This window comes from Uloborus diversus, chromosome 5 (assembly GCF_026930045.1).
Source record: "Uloborus diversus isolate 005 chromosome 5, Udiv.v.3.1, whole genome shotgun sequence".
NCBI lineage: Eukaryota > Metazoa > Arthropoda > Arachnida > Araneae > Uloboridae > Uloborus > Uloborus diversus.
The window spans coordinates 85,398,457-85,418,301 of NC_072735.1; the positions used below are offsets into that span (position 1 = coordinate 85,398,457).

General features: G+C 32.5%; 1 protein-coding gene across 1 annotated transcript in view; it reads left to right on the forward strand.

Annotated features, from left to right (window-relative positions):
• The window catches only part of LOC129222994 (DNA-binding protein RFX2-like), a 62,546-nt gene that overhangs the window by 16,938 nt on the left and 25,763 nt on the right, over positions 1-19,845 (forward strand). Inside the window, exons 4-9 of the mRNA XM_054857558.1 lie at positions 3,587-3,716; positions 4,577-4,685; positions 5,464-5,571; positions 7,877-8,062; positions 15,431-15,612; positions 18,785-18,898. Coding sequence (XP_054713533.1) covers positions 3,587-3,716; positions 4,577-4,685; positions 5,464-5,571; positions 7,877-8,062; positions 15,431-15,612; positions 18,785-18,898 — 829 coding nt within the window. The remainder of the gene's footprint in view (positions 1-3,586; positions 3,717-4,576; positions 4,686-5,463; positions 5,572-7,876; positions 8,063-15,430; positions 15,613-18,784; positions 18,899-19,845) is intronic.

A 19,845-nucleotide genomic window follows, 5' to 3' on the forward strand; every position in this document is an offset into this window, starting at 1 on the left:
TATATTTTTCATTTCATATTTTCTTGATTAATTTAAAAGTTTCAAAGTGTGAAAAAAGTAGTAACAAAGCATAATATAGCTCAGGAAAGTTTTAGTATTGCTATGTGACACTAATAATGAAAATAATTGCTTTGATGATTCTCAGTTGCTATTCTATGAAATATTGTCTCATAACTCATCTGTACTTGGCCCACAGTTGCTCGTTTGCACTTTTGTATTTGTATATGTTAAAGGTTTTGCATTGTATTTTGTTTTGTTTTATTCAACAAATGTTTTTTTTAACAAACTTGTCCATCTTTTATAATATTAGAGGTGTTTCCACATCTTGTTTGTTTTGGATTTTTTTTTTTTTTAATTCCACTTTAATTTTTAACAATTTTGTTTTATTTCTTTATTGCCACCTGTTCCAGTTTTGGATTCAGAAGGTAATGCTATTGTTGTAAAACTCTTTTTCAAATGCAGCATAAAGCAGCTCTTTCAAAAAGCATTGATATTTAGCTTTGTTTGTTGTTTAAAAAGGAACTTTTATCAAAATAATATCCTGTCCTCATTAAACATTGTAATTTGTATACTGTTGAAATCCCTAGAAATGACTGCTGTATTTAAAAAAAACCTTACCCCTTAACTCTAAAAAAAGACCTTTAATCTATATTTACCATGAGCTGATTTATGTACATGGGTGTTACTTTTCAGTACTGAAGACGAAATTTTGGCTTTTAAAAAAATCGGCAGACAGATTTCTGTCCTTCAATTAAAAGTTTTTTTCATCCATTTTAATTGTATGTCAGAAATCTGTCTGCAGATTGTTTTCTCAGGAACTCTATCTTTAGTACTAAAAAGTTGTTTTAAAAGGGAAAAAGTTGCAAACCATTTGAGTTTTGATTTCAGAACCCTAAAAATAGCTCTTTTCTGTATGTAAAGTCAATTAGGTAAAACTAGCCATTGAAAAGCCTGTAAAGAATGCACCAGATGGAGTTTGTTTGATAAGTTTCTTTGGCAATTAGAACATAAAGAAACTTTTTGAAAGGTTCAATCCCCCCCTCCCCCGTGCTTCTAGGGAGTTTATAATTAGCTGGAATAAGTAACTTGCATGAAAAATAAGTTAATTAAAATCTTTCACTGTTAATAAAATATCTGCTTTTTCTACGGTAGTTTGAATGAAATTGTGTACAAATCGAAACTTCAAAAAATGATGTCAGTGCTTACTCTGAACATAAAAATTTCTGTGACAGATTGACACTGTGAATAAAATGAAGAGGTTTTTTTTTTGGAAAATGTGAGTCAATTTAAAAGAGTTAAAAAAACAAAATGTTTATTTTTTTTAAATATGATGAATAGAAGGGAATTTTTTTTAAGGGCATGATGGATTTTACACCTAAATAGTGTTTTATATGAAAATATGCAAGTTGTTATAACAGGGTGGCGACAGATCAGGGAGATCAGGGAAAAGTCAGGGAACTTTATGAATCAGAGAAAAGTCAGGGAAATATCAGGGAATTTTGAAAAAATAACAAAAAATCAGGGAAAATTAATTTTATGAAGAAAAAAATTTTTTTTTTTTGCTTTACAAATTTAGTTCTCTAATTCCCTACGCATTTTCCGCCAATTATCTGTTCAAACAAAAAGTAAAATTAATGAGTTGCGATTATACACTGCCGCATATTTGTGCATCTTTTTTCCTCAACATCAAAGTACTGAATCTCACTTATTAACCACAGGATGAACTTCCTAAGATTGCTTCTGTGTTTGTTAGGTTGTTTATTTTACCTAGCTTGAAATTTCCTTTTACGCTTTCAATGCTACGTAAAATAAACAACCATACAGGCAAAGAAGAAACCTTCATTAATGTCTTAGCTCCTTTGCCTTTATTCCATTGTCTCGAAGTAATTAGCGTACTGTAATCACAATTTCAAGAAGAAATCTTTGGTTTTTAAATTTATACTATAAAAGCTTAAAAGTTATTACTTCTTCACGTTTTTAATTTAATTACTAAAATTGAACGTTCAATGAAAAAACTTTGTTTTTTGCCATTATACTATTTGTTGTCGCCGCAGATTATAAAGGTTTTCTTTTCTTCAGACTGAAGTTATTTTTTAATTTTTTAACCAAGTTGTATTCTTCTTTTATATATTTTGAAATTAACTAATTGCTTTTTTTTTCTTCTTTTTTTTCTTGCATTTCAAAGTTGTTTGTTACAAAAGCAATCTAAGATTTTTTTTCGTTACGTACTGAAATCATTTGAAATAGAGTTAACTTGTGCACTTAAGTAAATATCTTTATTTTTTTATAGTTAAAATACTGTATTCATTCATTAAAACCTATGTTCTTGATTAGAGAAAGGCTCCCTATGAATGGATGTCAAATGGTTTCATCTGTTTTGTATAAATATGTCAATTAGTTATATAAGAATAACTACATTACTTCTATTCTTTCACTATTACTTGTTATTCTTGCAACAATTATTATACTGTTTGAAAACTTAGTTCAAAATAATTTCAATTACTTTTTAGTTTTATCAGAAATACACATATGTTTTTAAGAGTAATTTTAGTAGTTTCTTAAAATTCTTATGCTAAGTGGTTTCTGGAAGTAAAGTATTTTTTTTTTTTTTAATTTTCTATAATCTTTCCATGTAGAAAAAATTAATATACTGTTTTGTAGGGTTTTGTTCCCCCCAAAAATTGACTTGATATGTTTTTTTAACCATTTTATTAAAAAAGTAGCATTTTTTAAAAATATGTCTTTAGTTCAACAACTTTACACAACTTAAAACGTTTAAAATACTGCATTTTATACAAACATACAATGGATTTCAAGTAGAGTAAAGAAAGAAAACCATTATCATTGGTAATGTAAATCAGGGAAATTTGGTGAACTTAATCAGGGAAATCAGGGAAAAGTCAGGGAACTTTTTTTCACAGTTCCTGTCGCCACCCTGTATAAAGTAGGTTGTATACATAGGTAGCTTATTTTTTAATGCAAATATCAATGAAAAAACTTTTTTTTCAAAGAGAATTAAAATTGTCATTTATTTTAAAAATTATTCCTGCATAAAATTTAGATTTCTTGGTACCTTTTCTCAACAGTCAATAAAATGTTTATGTACTATTTACTGCTTAGGAATAATTAAAATGAAATTTTCACTTTCGTTACAATTATTTTAAAAGTAAAGCCATAGAATAATATTATGATTATTTTATTTTTCAAATACAACTTTCTCTTTTGCATGTTTTTTGTTGAAATTGAATTGTTTCAGGTTTAATTGTTTTGTTGAAATTGAATTGTTTCATGAAAATTTTATGCTTTCGATGAAAGAGAATTCATTCTGTACTGTATTATTTGTACTTAGTGTCATTTACATACATAGGTTTTTATATTAGTAAATTTAGATAGAACAAAATATAAAACCTGGATCAACTTTTGATATTCATTACTTAGCTTTTGAATTTGTTTTCTTTGGAGAATGTTTTTTAATGACACTTGAGTAAACTTTTATTTAGATATAGAATTAATATGTTCTATATACAAATATACATAATACATATAATGAATGCTTGTCGGTTAATTTTCTTTGTTTCCTTTTTAGTTTCTGAGCATGATAATCCTGGTGAAAGCAGTGTTACTTTGCAACCTAATCAAACTGTTCATCCAGCCTATGTTCAGTACGTGGAAAGCACATCAGAGCCTAATATCTATGCAACAAACAATGGCCAAATGTAAGATTTAACACTTCTTGGAAATGCATGTCCAGGGGTTAAAGTTTTCAGGCTTTAAACTGATTTCCATCTTTTTTTAAAAAGTTTGAAACAGGGTGAGACAGAACAAAATTAAAAAAAAGTTAAAAAGTAATAAATAATCTGAATGAGTTAAATATGGAGAAAATTCAGACAGATGAGTTTTTTCATTTGATTTGTATGATTATAATAAGGGGCCTCTGTTCATTACTTAATGATAACAAGTAAATTATTATTGATTGAAGTGAGACAATGAGTCATAATTTTATTTCCTAATCAATCATCATATTTTTTCAGTGTTTTATTAATATTTTTTATTTTGGAACGCTTTGGTATGAACTATGGTTTAGACAAGTTAATTTTATAAGTCCCTTTGAGTTAGTTTTTACCAGGTTTGACTGTATAATGTGGCAAATGCATTAGTAGTTTAATGAAGTATTGTATACGATTTAATTAGAGGCAGTTGTAGGCATATTGCTTGTTTTCAACAAACATGTTCAGTTAAGTGTCCTAAACTTTGGAACTCATTTTAAAAAAAATATTATTTGTTTAAACAAACAGGTTCTGAAAATTAAAGTAAATATATGAAAAATTTTGTTTTATTTTTTTATTTTTTTAAAGACGTTTGTAGCAGATATTTTTTCTTTCTGAAGAAATGGGTCAACCAAGTGTCAACTTTTTCCTTCATTTGTATCACTGTATTAGGATATTCAGTTATTGTAAAATTGTTGGAGTAAAAAAACCTTTTATACATGTACCATAAATTCTTGCCTGTATTCAAAATTATTTCTATTATTGTAACATTATTGCTAAACTTAATAGCATTCTAAAATATGTTTTAGGACTGGCTATTCAGTTTATAGTGTAACAGATGCTTCTGCCATGTATACACCTGCTACAGCCGCTGGTTATTATTCTGGAGGGAATGGGACTCCTGTCACTTATTCTCAGGTAAAGTAGTTATTCTCAAATATTTCAATGAAATTCAAACTTTCAAATGGAATCCATCTAAGTTCAAATTTAATGAAAAAATAATAGGTATAGTTGTCATATTAAATAATAAGTTACTGCCCTTAAGCCAGGGCTAGGGCAGAACTAAATGCAATATACCGACAACTCGGCTATCACATCCAGAGACTGCAGTTTGGTCCTTGTTATGAACCCGTCAGTCTGAAATAGTGAATAATCGAGAAGAAGGTTTCTGCATCCATAACCAGTCTGTTGGTATACTCATGTAGTTGTCATATGTTTTAAAAATTTGAAATATGTACATTTATTCAGTTAATGTTAAATGTGGTGGGGAAAATGACAATTTCCTACCAAACTAAAGAAAAATATGTAAGAATTATGTTTTCTGTTTAAACTTTTATTTTCTTTGTTAAAATAAACCTTCAACAGGAGACATGTTTAGTGTATCCAAATTTTATGTTTTTCATACTTTGGTCATGTTTACTTTATTCTTTTTCAATCCACTTTAGAAAATATTTTTTTGATTTACTGTTCTTATTTCTTAAGAAATCTACACTTCTAGCCAGCTGATGTACTCTTATTGATATCGTGTGAAGTATTAGTTAGTTTGCTTTAATAATCTTTAGTTTCCCTTAGTAAGAAATGCATTCTTTGTGTTCACATCTAAAAATTTTAATGTAGTGTTAATTATTAACTATATTGTATAAAATAGTTCTGATAGGTACCATGTATGTATTTTTTTAATTATAAATATTTTCAGTTAATGGAAGAAGGGAATGGCTACAAAGTCATAGAAGCTGAAGCTCATCACAATTTGGCCCCTGTTTCAGCTGCTGTTGCCTTGACCAATAGAATATCTCCTGTTTCTGTAAGTCGCCTTCTCAAAGGAGCCCTTGAGAAATCCGTATAGCATTTCTGGTGCAAAAGTTGCATACATATGTGCTATCTTCTTTGCTTTTTTGACTTAAGTAGAATTTTGACCAATAAAATCATAAATTGAATGAGGATTCAAAGTATTTATTTCATTTAATAAAAAGATAAAATTCAAAAAAAAATATTTTTTCTCTCCTTCAAGATTGCTGCTGCTAAAATGACTTAATATTCTTTGCAGATTGCATTGAAAAAATACACCACATTGTGTGCCCAACTGAAGAAGTTACCTATAGTTTTGCTTTCAGTTTAAACATAACTAAAACAATCTAGACTTAAGTTCTTGTATTTCTTTACAGCAAGTTCCCATTGTTGATCTTTCATTTCCAACTAAGGATTTCCATTAATTTTTATTGCTTTAAAAATAACAATGAAATCTGGACTGTCTTGAGTTATTGTGAAACTCTTAGCAATGTTTCAGTAAAACATTATTTGCAAATGTTTCTCTAGAAAAAGGCATTAATAATCAAAATGGTGAGGTTTGAGGTTTATAATTAATAGCATAAATTTAAAATTGGCAAATGAGAGTGCATGGAAATAATAAGGAGTAGGGCCAGTTGGGGGTATATGGAATCAGAATTTCAATGTTTTAAATTTAGATCTTTCCGTTTCTTTTGGATAAATTGAGAGATAAAATTTTATGCAATTTATCCAAAATTACATCTTCTGATAGTTACCTGTGAATGAAAAATTTGACTTCATGACTGTTTGTTAAAGAATGAAATTCCGTTTCTTACCCCTGCATGTTTCTTTTTACTCCCTGGACTTTTGGGTGAACGAAAAAACCCCATTCATTCCCCATGGGTTGGATGAATGGCTAGATAATTGCACTATACGCAATCGGTTTAAAAGCTTAAGAAGCTCTACGCCAACAACACTCAATCTGTAGCCTGTAGGTTGCATGCAGCCTGCTGAATTTTCCAAATGCAGTATATAATTTTTAAAAGGAAAAATCATGCAAAAAACCAAATTATAGGCTGAATTTATGTAAAATACACACAAAAGTACTATACATCAAAATTTACTCTTCCAAAAATTGGAGGAAGTATGAAAGAGTTAGATCGTACCATTTACAGAATCAAGTATTTTAAATGAAAACACCTTAATTGCACAACAAAGATGGTTGGAAAGGTGAATTTCACAAGTAATTGTTTAGAAACCTTCAACATGACAAGTAAAACTGGTTGAAACTAGTTATTATGCATGCTGGGGAGGAAAATCTTTAACTCTTTAACAACAGCTTTACCTAGTTTTCACTCACTAATGGTTTACTTCAAGTGTGGTAGTAGAGTTCGTTTCCATTTACTCCATGTTTCATTTTACCGCAACTGACCCTTTTGATTATTTTAATATGAGTAGTAAAATATAAATTGAATCAAAGGAATATCCTTCCATGCCATCTCCTGCCCCAAAATAGAGGAGATTCTCTCCTACCATTTGTACTGGTTACGTCCAAGTTTTCAATTTTGGGTCTTACATCCCTCTCTTACTGCCTCATTTCAAATATCCTAAGAGGTGATTGAAATAGTAAATAAAGGAAACATTTGAATGTCAAATGATACCATACTTATCAAGTTACCTTGATTATCAGTTTTCAAATCATACATTAGGAAAGAAATTACCAATTTATGCAGAATTGCAGATAAATGTAAACCAAATTAGCCATTTTTTACAATATTATTTTGCTTTTGCAATTGGACTAATTTATATTTAAATTTATTTTAAATTAACTGTACATATTGTTCATTTTGAATAATGTTAATATAAATTAAGTATATTAACTAGAAATGAATTTACATTTCGCAAAAGATAAAAGTTACATAAACATTTTTTATTTTAGATTGGATAAAATAAAAATAAAAATAAATATTACAGCTAAAAAATTTTAACCCAATATTTGGTGTTTAGGCAAATATTCACCTGAATTTTAACCTGATATTCAAAATTTGTATTCAGTATAATATGGAATTCAATGCATCCCTACTTTTAATTTTTAAAAATGTTTTGACACACTCCAGAAATCTTTTGCATTACTCCTGCCAAGGCTCCCCTCCTTTGCTCATCTGCATGTGTTTCAGAGTTACTTGGAACCTTTTCATTGGAAAAAGCAAATGCCTCCTTTGCCATTTTAGATTTTTTTTCAGTTGTACCCCACAGAATGTTAATTCATGTTGATGTTTAGAAGCTTTGAAGCTCTTAATACCAGTACGCTGCATGAAACAGAAATATTCTCTCTTTTTCAGGAGGATCCTCGTGGCAAAGTAGGGGACATTATCTCTCCTTTCAGCAATGACCAGTGCGTGATCCAGACCCTGCATAGTCCTCATGATACCTCTCAACTGCAACTAACTTCTCAACAGAACCAGGGGCAGTCACAGCCCACACATCATTCTCAGCATCAAAATGTCCGAGACATGGATATCATACACGTTAGTGTCTTATGTTTACTGTCTTATATTTTCTTATTAGTTAAAATTTATTCAATAGCTATTTTTCTGAAATTAGTGAGGTACAACAAAGGTACAAGTCTCTAGTTTGTTATTTCAGGTGTATTTTTAGTATATTTATATTTTCTGCATGAAAAGAATTGTGTTGGACAAATTCAGCTACATTATCAAAGAAGGACTTCTTTACAAAAAACTAACTTTATTTTGTTATAATGTTGCAGCCTGTGAGGTAGCTAATTTTTTATGTGACTCAAGAAAAACATATGCTTCCAACTTAATGTGCCATTACAAATTTTTAACACTTCTTGGACCAGTAAAATGTAATTGGGCATTCCATGATAGAGCAAAAGCCGTGAACACCAGACTTATGCCATAATATACAGGCCAAAAAATTTTCTGTATGGTACACCACAGCAGGTACGAAATGCTCCTTATTAGTTAAGCTGAGTCGCACTTTCTTTGACAGGAAACAGGTAGCAAAAGATACGTCAAAAACTAAACATCATTGATTCATTCTATGTTAAGTGACATCGTCGTCTCCATCCAACCATCTCCAATTTGAATGAAATTTTATAGAGGTACAGACATGTGCCTTAGAAGCTAACCTGTACAAATTTTCAGCATCCAAAACCGAAATCCTGAGGATCTAAGATTAATAAAAAAAACAAAGAAAGGGCTCCAAAATGACAGATTAGCTTTGCGAACAAATCATCATGTTCAGGCACATCCCCCATTTGGGCCTTTTTGGAGTTCAGTTTTTTTTTTTTCTTTTTTAGGTAGCCTAGATCTTTATGATTTTTGTCTTGTATTCTGAAAATTTGCTTAAGTTTGTTTCAAAAGGCATGTCTGCAACTCTCTAAAATGACCTCCAAATCAGAGATGGTTGGGTAGGGACCACCCAGGTCACATGACATGGAATAAATTTATGATGTTTCATTTTTGCAATTTTACACACCTATGTACACCTTGAAGTAACAATCAGTAGTCACTGACCCTATCAGTAGCCGTTGTTTGGAGATTTCAGCAGTGATGTTCCTATCAATTATTCTGAGGGTATACTCCTAGTAATCCATTATGCACAATTTGTGTATGTGATCATATACATAGTATGTCATAATATGAAAATTTATGAAGCTTGAGGTCAGGGGCGCCGACTTGGAAAAATTATTGAGGGGGCTGGGCCAGTCATCACCGGGGGTTTATGGGGTTATGTAACCCCGCGGAGGTTACCCCCCCCCCCCAAAGAAAGGGTCGTTTTTTGTGCCTTGAAAATGCCAATTTACATACTTTCTGGTGTGTATAATTTAAACAAACAAACAGTATGTGACATGGCGTTTTCAAAGTAAAACAATCCAAAAATTGGTATACAAATTTTTCTGGTTCAACTAGATCATGCCACTTGTCTTAGTAAGAGACATTTTTTTGTTCTATTTTATGGGGAGTCATGCAGTGCCGTAGCTAGGCATGGAAAAGGTACGGCGCTTGACTTGCATTAAAGGGCACTCCCAGAAACTCCGACTTAAAAAATATTGGGGGGAGGGGGCATGCCGCAGGAAATTTTCTAAATCTGAGATGAAAAATAGTGAGTTTTAAAGTTTTTTTTAAAGCATTTTAAAGTCATATAATCAACATTAGAACCCCGAAAAGTCGACAAGCCCGACACATATTTTTTTGGCTTTGAAAAAAGGAAAAAATAAATACGAACACACACAGTATTTTTGTAAAAAGGTAATTTAATTTAAGCATGCTTTTTAAGACCAGTTGTTTTTTCATTAGTGATATCGGCTAACATATTCAAGCGTAAAGCGCAGTCTCTCAATGTCTGGGTCACTTTTGAAAAACTCAGTTGATTTTTCAAAATGTTTCACCTTTGTTTGATAAAAGCAAGCACTCTTGTTCAACTGCAATGACCTGTGTGCGTCCAGTTGATGTAAATCGCCCAACAATGCAAAATTGCACCATTTTACAAACCTCAATGTAAATTGCCTTGTAGTACACTCGAGTCCCGACCTACACGAGGGATGCATTCCAAGACCCCTCGCGTAAGTCGAAATTTTGCGTTGTGGAAAAAGGTATGTGTAAATTTTTTTATAAACGTACCCATTTATTTTAGACACTTGTAAACACCCCGTCAAACTGTTAAAACCATCTCTTAACTCTACTCTAACTTTACATTCCTGTTTCTTACATAAAGAACTGAATGTTACTTGTTTTTTAAAAATACCGTTTTATTCAACATAAAATACTCCTACGATGTACAAAATCAATGTTCAATGGGAAAGAAAGAAAAAATAAACCGGTATACGGTAAGCACAGTATATAGTAAGAAAAGCAAATGCATCTTTAGTTGTACTGAACAGTCGATCCATTAATGATATTTGTACACAATACATGAGCAGTTTCCATTTTCATAAATATTTGCATTTTACTAAGACACTACTCGGTGAATTTTTACGGATTTCCTTTTCTTGACTTGTAATTGTATGTATGGAAGATACACTCATATCTAATTCTCGTGCTACTTTCAACGCATTTTTTTGTTGAGCTTCAGCTTTTCAAGAAGCTCTAGCTTTTCTTTAATTGTCAGAAATTTTCTCCTTTTATCTTCACAAACTTTAAATGAAACAGCGCTCTTAGGTGTCATTATATTTCATTAACTTTCGCATTTAAAATGAAAAAGGAACTTCCACTCTCAGCGACGCTAAAAGGAAAAAGATCCATTCATGAAAAAAAAAAAAAAATAGTAGCCAAAGCCGATACGAACACACCACGATTCCCCTCCCGAGAATTTTCGTGTTGCGGGTGCGGAATTCGCATTAGGTCTGAATAGAAAAAATCGCGTTATAGCCATTTCGCAAAAGTAGCTGGAGTCGACTGTATTCCTTTTGGATTTTGAAAGTGTGTGGTGAGCTGCCTTCGTTGTTTTCACTTCTTTGGTATACGTCGATTCCGAGGAAGGGAAGGATCATCATTTTGTGAAGGTTTTCTTTTAAACACAATTCCTAAAAGTATTCAAAATTATCACGCCTCCCATTTTATATACAAATCATGCTCTCATATATTTTTTCCAGGTCAGCAACACTTAGGTGAGCGCGCCGCAGCGCTGCCCACCGGCAACAGACTTGACCCGTAATTCGTGCACTATGACAAATTTTTACAGTACTCGCAGCACTGTTACACTATCATTATTCACACCACTCGTTTTCAGTTAACCTGCTTACACAACCATAATAATTATTTGTTTTAACTCATTACTGAATGTATTTTAGAAGGTAAACTATCTTCAAATAAGGAAAATAAAAGATAAATTTATGCGTTTAAAAAGCATAATGTAATTAATAATTTTTTTGATTTATTGGGGGGGGGGGGCTCTGCCCCCTCAAAAATATTTTTGAGGGGGCTCGGGCCCCCTCAGGCCCCATGGAGTCGACGCCACTGCTTGAGGTCATACGCTATATGTCTAAAAAATGTTTGAGAGTGTACGGCATATATGGAGTATACCCTATGGCAACAGTTCCCACCGGTGGTTTGCGAACCCCTGGGTTTGTGAAAAAAATATTGTAGTGGCAGAGTTTTAACATGCCTGTTTCTGATGAAGTTTCATGCTCAAGCGTTTTCAAGCAAATTTTTCTCCATTTTTATTCATTTTTCTCTCGCACATTTGCTACTCTTAGCCAGGGCCGGATTTAGGGGAGGGCAGCGGGGCTACTGCCCCGGGGCTTCCACAACAAAGGGGAATCCACATAAAATTTTTTACAAAATATCCTAACTTTTACAGGTTGAAAATATCGGATATATACACATATATCAAAATATTCTGATATATATCAAAGTATATTCAGTAAATTACCGCCCAATAGCCAGGGCTAAAGCAGAAATCATGAAATACACCGCCAGCTCAATCATTTCCAGCCGAGGACTGCAGTTTCGTGCTTATTAGCACTGAGCAGCCCGGCATAGGAAAGTGACTGAGCTGGAGATGGAAAACCTCTTAAGGTAGCCAAGAGTGCCAAACAAACTGGTAGCTAATATAGAATTAGCGCAGACCAGACGAGTGACCGAAACAATGGTTCGGTTCAACTCGAATATTGAAAGGCCAGGCATGGTATATTCAGTAAATTACCGCCCAATAGCCAGGGCTAAAGCAGAAATACTTGAAATACACCGCCAGCTCAGTCATTTCCAGCCAAGGACTGCAGTTTCGTGCTTATTAGCACTTAACAGCCCGCCATAGGAAAGTGACTGAGCTGGAGATGGAAAACCTCTTGAGGAAGCCAAGAGTGCCAAACAAACAAACAAACTGACAAACTAACTAACTAACAAACTAACGAAACTGCAGTTTCGTGCTAATAAGCATGAAACTGCAGTCCTCGGCTGGAAATGACTGAGCTGGCGGTGTATTTTATGTATATATCAAAGTATTGATTAGTAAGCTCCACTCCATCATTGCCTCGGGGCCTCCACTCCTTCATTGCCCTGGGACCTCAACACTTCCAAATCCAGCCCTGCTCTTAGCTTGAAAATATTTGCATACTTCCTGACATATTTTACATTTAAATAATTTAGTCTGTCATTACAAAGTGCCGGTTTTAGCGCTACCCCTGATAGTGATTGGTGATAGCCCTGAAACCATGTTGGAAAAGTTCTACTTTGGAATACAATGTCCTCAGATGAAAGAATTTGAAAGCGTTCGTTTCCTCAGAAGCTTTTGATCGAAAAAGTTGATTGAACTTAAAGAAAGCATTGCATGGAGCATTTACGAGCATCTAAACTATTTTGATGTTTAGTTTCTTTACCATTTGAGTCTGACAAAGAGCTATCGCTCTTCTCTTGTGTTGAGTCAAAACTGCATAGAAGTGAGATCACGCCGTTGTTAGTTGCTATGATTCTCACACTACATTGACTACAATTTACTTCGAGCTTTACTTTCAAAAAGGGAAAGAATGGCTACGAATCCAAGAATAACACAGGAAATATGAAAAATTAATTACTATAGAAAATTTTCATGGATGAAAGTTTGGCAGTGTGAGATTTACGCAGTAAAAAAAAAATCAACGGAATTTAACCATGCAACTTAATTTGCGTTATGTGTAAATAAGGAACTTATGGAAATTTGTCTAGAAATTTCTCTTCTAGTGAGTGAGTTTAACAATATTTGTTTTGTTAAAATTACCTTTTGTGTAAAAATTAGAGTAAATGCGTATATTGAAAATAAACGCTTCCATTATTTTTCAATATACGCAGTTTACTCCGCACTTATAGCGTGTTACAAGAAAATTCTTCAGCAGTCAAACAATTAATGTAAGCCCTAAATCTTTATCAAACTGCTAGGCTTTTAGTCCTTTTCAAGAAGACTTAAACCTAGATCTTTCTCATTTTACTGTTAGAAAAAAAGTTCATTTATAGTTAACCTGAGAGTTCCTTGAAAAGTATTTTAAAGATCATTCTTTAATTGACTTCTGACTTAGTGATAATTGAAATAAATGTACCTTAGGTTCAGAACAATTTCAGCCAAGCTTCGATCCTCTTTATTCCACAAAGAGCCTTATGAATATCCCATTTTCATATTTTTTTCAAAATTGATTGAAACTCAACACAGAATAATTACTGTGTTTATTTTTTCATGAATCTGTTTTGCATTAATATTTTAGCGATCATTTTAGTTCGTAGCAATATTTGTAATTCTATATTTTGCTTATTACCTAGTACCCAGGGTGTTCACTAACTTCTTTCGGAATTTGGAAGGGGTTCACAAGAGGGAAAAGGTTGGGAACCTCTGCCCTATGGGAACACCACTGGATTTCAGTGTTATTGAATGCATCATGAAATATAAGAAAGCAATAATTCCTGTTTTATATGATGTGATATGTTAACATTGATATAATGTACAGTAGAACCTCTCATTAAGAGACACTAATGGAACTGGACAAACTGTCTTTTAAAGAGAGGTTCCTTCTTCGAAGGTAGATGAATTGATGCATGTTGTGTACTTAATTCAGCATTATTTCATAATAAATGTAAACTAATAACATTTAAGACAAAATATTGAAAGCATTTTATATCTATTAAATAAAATTCAGAATTATTTAACCTGGAAAAATAAATAAATAAATAAAATAAAGTTTTATCACATTCTATAGTATCAAAGTTTTTTACCGATTTTCATGAATCTGATTTTTGAATTAATGGGTTACGTGGATTCACTTGATGTCATATAATAGGGAAGTTTTCGATTTTTCAATTTTATTTTTATATGATAGAGTAACATGTATAAACATCATAGGTGAAAAAATTTTTGCGATACGATAAGTAGTTTTTTTTAAATTAATTTTTAAAGTTCAAGCGCCTGTGATGTCAGATGGCATAGGAAGTGATGTCATGCGCCTTCCGGTAGGGCAGAAGCCGAAGGTCACGCATTCGACTTCGAAGACGAAACGTAAAAGGTTATCTCCTCGCACTTAACTCCTCGCGTTTCTGGAATATTAAACCTCTCATCCTCTCGGAAATATTCGAATATCATCATTGTTTTTACATGAGGAAGATTATTTAGATTGTGCTTTAACGAATCCGGTCTCCATAGTGTGTTCAAAAGGATTATTGAATTTCTAAAAAATAAAAATATCAGCGCGCTCAAAATGTTCCTAGCGAAAACAAGGGATCTTCGGCGGAAGGTTGCCCATTCGCGCCCTGTGACGTAGGCTAGTGACGTTTCAGAAGCGCGCACTTTTGCGCGTGGATTTTTAAAAATTCATTAAAAATCAACCATGGTGTTTTAAAATTCGGCGATGGTGAATTTTTTAGTTTTGAGGGTCAATTAACAATATCCAATAGCCAAAATATGAACATTTAATAGGTTGCAACTTCCCTATTTCCTATACAAAACAGTGACCACATTTAAATTTTGCTAGAAATGAAGCATGAATCTAGGCCTTAGCAAGAATTTTGGAATACATGTTCTTTTATTTCATGTTAATGTCAAGACAAACTTTTACCAGATAATTTTTGAACAAAAATTTAACCTTGAGTTCCAATAAATTTGTTATTTCTAATTCATTTATACGAACTTTTTTGTAATTTTTCTTTCTGACTGTCCTTTAAATAGAGTGTCTCTTAATGAGAGGCAAACACATGGAGGTTCCTATTCAAAGAGACTGGGACCAGAAAAAGTGTCCCTTAAGGGAGGTACTACTGTATAAACAGTATCGTCTATGATCCTAATTACTATAGCATTAAATTTTTTTGCATATTAAATTTAATATATCCTATCATATACCTAAGTTGTTAGTATATTTATAGTTTTTATTTTTTTTATTTTTTTGAAAATGTCCTCTAACTTTCTGTTGCTTTTAGGTACAATGGCTTATTGATAATTATGAAACTGCAGAGGGCGTCAGCTTACCAAGAAGCACCTTGTACAATCATTACCTGAGGCACTGCTCTGAACATAAATTAGATCCTGTTAATGCTGCTTCTTTCGGGAAATTAATTCGCTCAGTTTTTCTGGGCTTGCGAACCAGGCGTCTCGGAACAAGGTAAGTATCACAACTTGTTGTAATGTTGGAAAACTGGATTATTCAGCTGTGGGAAGATAAAGGGTCAAATTTACAGAAATTAGATTCTGAGGTATAAGGGTTGCCCAAATGAAAAGTGGACAAGTGCAATAACATCAGAATGAATGATTCAATAAGAGTGTCCCTGCACAAGTATATAAAGGGTGGTATGAGGTATGCATCTCAAATGGCTTTCAGCAGTGAAGCCTGTTTGCAGTATTGGAATTTGGTCAAAAGGAAAGTCGTGCTATCCATGGATGCGTCCAGATCGGAAAGCACGGTAGTACGGTTAAGGGTGGAAAACGAAATTAGATCTGCCAAGACCAGGCCAAGCAAACATCGCCACCACCAATGATTCCATTGCCTTCATTAATGAAATGATCTGAACTAATCGACAGATTAGACCCGTGAAATCAGTGACAAACTCAACCTCAGTAAAGGTTCATGCTATCATCCACAAAGATCATCCCAGAAAACCCAGACGACCGTAAACAAATTTTCCATTGGGAAATTTTGGAGCACCCCGTATAGTCCGAACTTGTCAACCTGTGACTTCCACTCCTTTGGACCACTTAAGTGAGCATTAGAGGGAAAACGTTTCCATTCGGACGATGAAGTAAAGGAAGCTGTGGAAGGATTCCCTAGGAATCAGCCCTGATCTTTCTACAGCAAAGGCATCGTCCTGCTGCTGCAACGTTAGGACCTGTGCTTCAACATCCATGACGATTTCTTTTGATTTACATTTAAAGTATTATTTTTATTCAACTTGTCCACTTTTCATTTGGGCAACCCTTATATTTGAAGAAATGTATTTTGGATTTCCTACTAGTAGTAGTAGGGATTGGAATTTGGAGATTTTTTTTCTTTTCGTGCTTTATTTTCAGTTGAAACCAAATAAGCAAGATTGTATAGTGAAGCTAAAGTGCAATCGGTAACAAAAATTAAAAAAATAATAATGAAAGATGAAAAATTTACAGATAATGATCCTTACTTTCCCACACATTATTCTTGTAAGTAAAAAAGTGAATGTGACAATGTCAGTTTTGCTTTCAGTAAAATCTGCAAAATAAAACAAAAAATGTGATTTACACACATTGTTAAAACTGAATTAGAGAGCAGCACATAAAATAAAAAAATAAAAAAATAGCATCTTTATTGTGTTGTGATACAGCCTTAGATTTTTATTTAATAAGGGGAGTATTGGGAGGGATGGGACAATTTTGACAAAAGTTTTTTTACAACTATAAATTCTTCTTTGCTGGTAACCATTTTTGTCGAGACAACTTAACAAAAATGTCTTTCTTTTTTCAAAAAATAAAATAATTAAACTTAACTATTAATTCTCGGGGAAGGGTCAAATAAAATTTCCGCCTTAAAGCGACGAATAGTACCTCGTACTGTCCCGACCCACAGTTACACAAAATTTGAATAAAATATTGTAGCACTAGAAGCATTGCTAATTTTAGGCAAAAGTAGATCCCTTTATTTATGAGTGAAATCAGTATTCAATCAATTTATAACTATATTTTATTATTAACTGTCTGTTAATTCAATTTAAAAATTTTCAAAACCATGCAGGCTTTATTGTAATTAAAATTGAATGTAGGTGCTTTACAACTTGTTTATTGGGAGGTGATTGTTTCTCCTATTTCTGCCCAAAAAGGACTTGACTATCAGTATTCTTAGACTAGAAAATCGCCCGTCAAGGTATGACGGGTGAAAATTGCTTCTAGATTTGAACGAAACCATTGCCTGTTTGGTGATATTTTGATAGTTGAAATTGTAACCCTAACTCCTGTTGATTAACCCAAAACTCCAGTAGATAAGCCTTCATTGTTGATCATGTTTGTTTCTTCATTCTCCTGAAAAGACAGTCCTACCAATAAAACATTTAAGATAACCGGATTGAGTTCAGCCTTGTCACAATAAAGCCTTTCCCTGCATGTTTAACATTACCAAAAGATATTATCAAATTATCATGCTGTGACTTGAGTTACACTGTTCAGACACGCAGGTTACTCGATCATCAGCTGTTATTTATATGAGGATAAGAGATTAATTTTCTAAGTATACTGATGGTCAAGTACACTTTCATAAATGGTCCTAATTGATGATAGCGAATTTATAAAGTGTTTTTTTTATTTATTGTTCAGACTTTTAGTGTGCTATATATTTCATAATACAGTCGGATCCCGACTTATGCGAGTGATGCATTCCAAGACTCTTCACATAAATCGAAATTTCGTGTTGTAGAAAAGTGTTGTGTATATGACTTTTTAGACGTTCTTAAATACCTTTTAAACTGTTTTCGACATTTTATAACTATATATTGCCGTTTCTTGCATAAAGAGGTGAATTTTTACCTATTTTTTAAGCTACATTATTCAAACACTGCACTGTAAGAGTACTATACAGTAGATACAATAAGTTACATTTATAACTTAAAAATTGAAGATGATGATTTATGCTGTGCAATCTGATTGTCATTCTAATATATTTATAAATACAGTAGCTTCACATTTACTTTTGTAACATTTACATGTATGGTAACACCTCTCTTTCAAGGTACGAGAGCAGATTCCAATTTAATATTGTTCAAATTTAGCTTAAACACTACTCTGCAATCTTCATATTAAAACTAAGGTCTATACTTACGGATTGCCTTAATTTGACTTTTAATTGTACGTATGAAAGATTCACTCATACCTAATTGTCGTGCTACCTTCAACCCACTTTCTAGTTGTTCAAGCGTATCAAGAATCTTTACCTTTTCTTACATTATCTCAAACTTCCGCTTTTTGTTTCCATCTTCAAACTTTAGATAAAAAGACATCCCTAGATGCTATAATATTTCATCACCTTTTCATATTTATAATAAATATATAAAAATGAGGAGTGGTGATTATGTACACTAATAAAGCTGAATAACAAAGCCAAAACTTAGCATCACGATTCATTTCCAAATACATTTGTGTTGGGTACGAGAAATTCACCAGTTTAGCTCTAAAAATTGTTGCTCCTGAAAAACTCGCGTTACAGTCAGTTTGCGTTAGTCGGATCGCGTTGTAGTCGGAGTCGACTGTACTCATAAAATTGGTAATGAAGTAGTGTATATGATGATTGTGTAAAATACTTTCAATGCATTATTTTGCAGAGGAAATTCTAAATACCATTATTATGGCATTAGAGTCAAACCTAATTCTCCTCTGAATCAAATTTCTGAAGATAATTCTGGACTGCGAAATCAAACCCTGAACCAAATAAAAAAGTAAGTTGTTTCCTATTTTGTAGTTACCACTTTTTGTCATATCTGTCAATTTGTCTAGAGTAATTGAACAGTTCAACTTTCAGTATTTGTAAATGAATGTATAGGAATACTTAACTATGGCACATATTCCTTTACTAGTTTGTCCTCCCACCCATTTATTTATTTATTAATTTTGAGGTAAGGAGGGGGGGGGGAGAGAAAAAAAATATGCTGACAAATGAAGCCGAAATACTCTTGAATGGCACAGAATGACAACATAACATTGCTTTCCTAAATATTGTATCTGTAAATATCTGTGTCTATTTGCTCTGTAAAAGCAGTTTTTTTTTTTTTTTTTTAAATTTTTAATCTTGATAAATTCTTGTTTCATAGTAAATGTTTCATCAATGATACTCTAAATCAGAGGTTCCCAAACTTCAGATCTCCGCACTCCGGAAAACCCCACACACACTGGCGCGCGCAAAAAAAAAATGACACAGTTATATCTATATTTTTATTCTAATATATTTTTACATTTTTTTAAAAAAATTTATTTATGCATTGTTCTGTATATCTTTCATAGCTCTTGTCTGGTTTTCATTTCTTAGATTATTATTTTGAGTTTTGGAAGTAAAATTATATTTCAAATTCAATTAGGAATAAAAATGTTCTCACCAAATTTCTACAACAAGTTTAGTAATAAAAATTAACTTTTGAAGTTAGTGAACAAAACACTGGTAACCTAAAGTAAGAAATAACCACAAAAAGCACAAACTGCCGTTTTAATTTTTCATATGAGTTGTGTTTTTAGCGTACTAGGATTTCAGTCATTAATTATAGATATAAATTGATGAGGCTTGAAATGTTTTGGGGGGGGGGGGGTGCCGCGTCCTACATGTACTTCAGCAAAAGCATTTTTATTCCTCATAAATTTACTTTCTTTTTGAATTAAAAATATTGTTACTCGT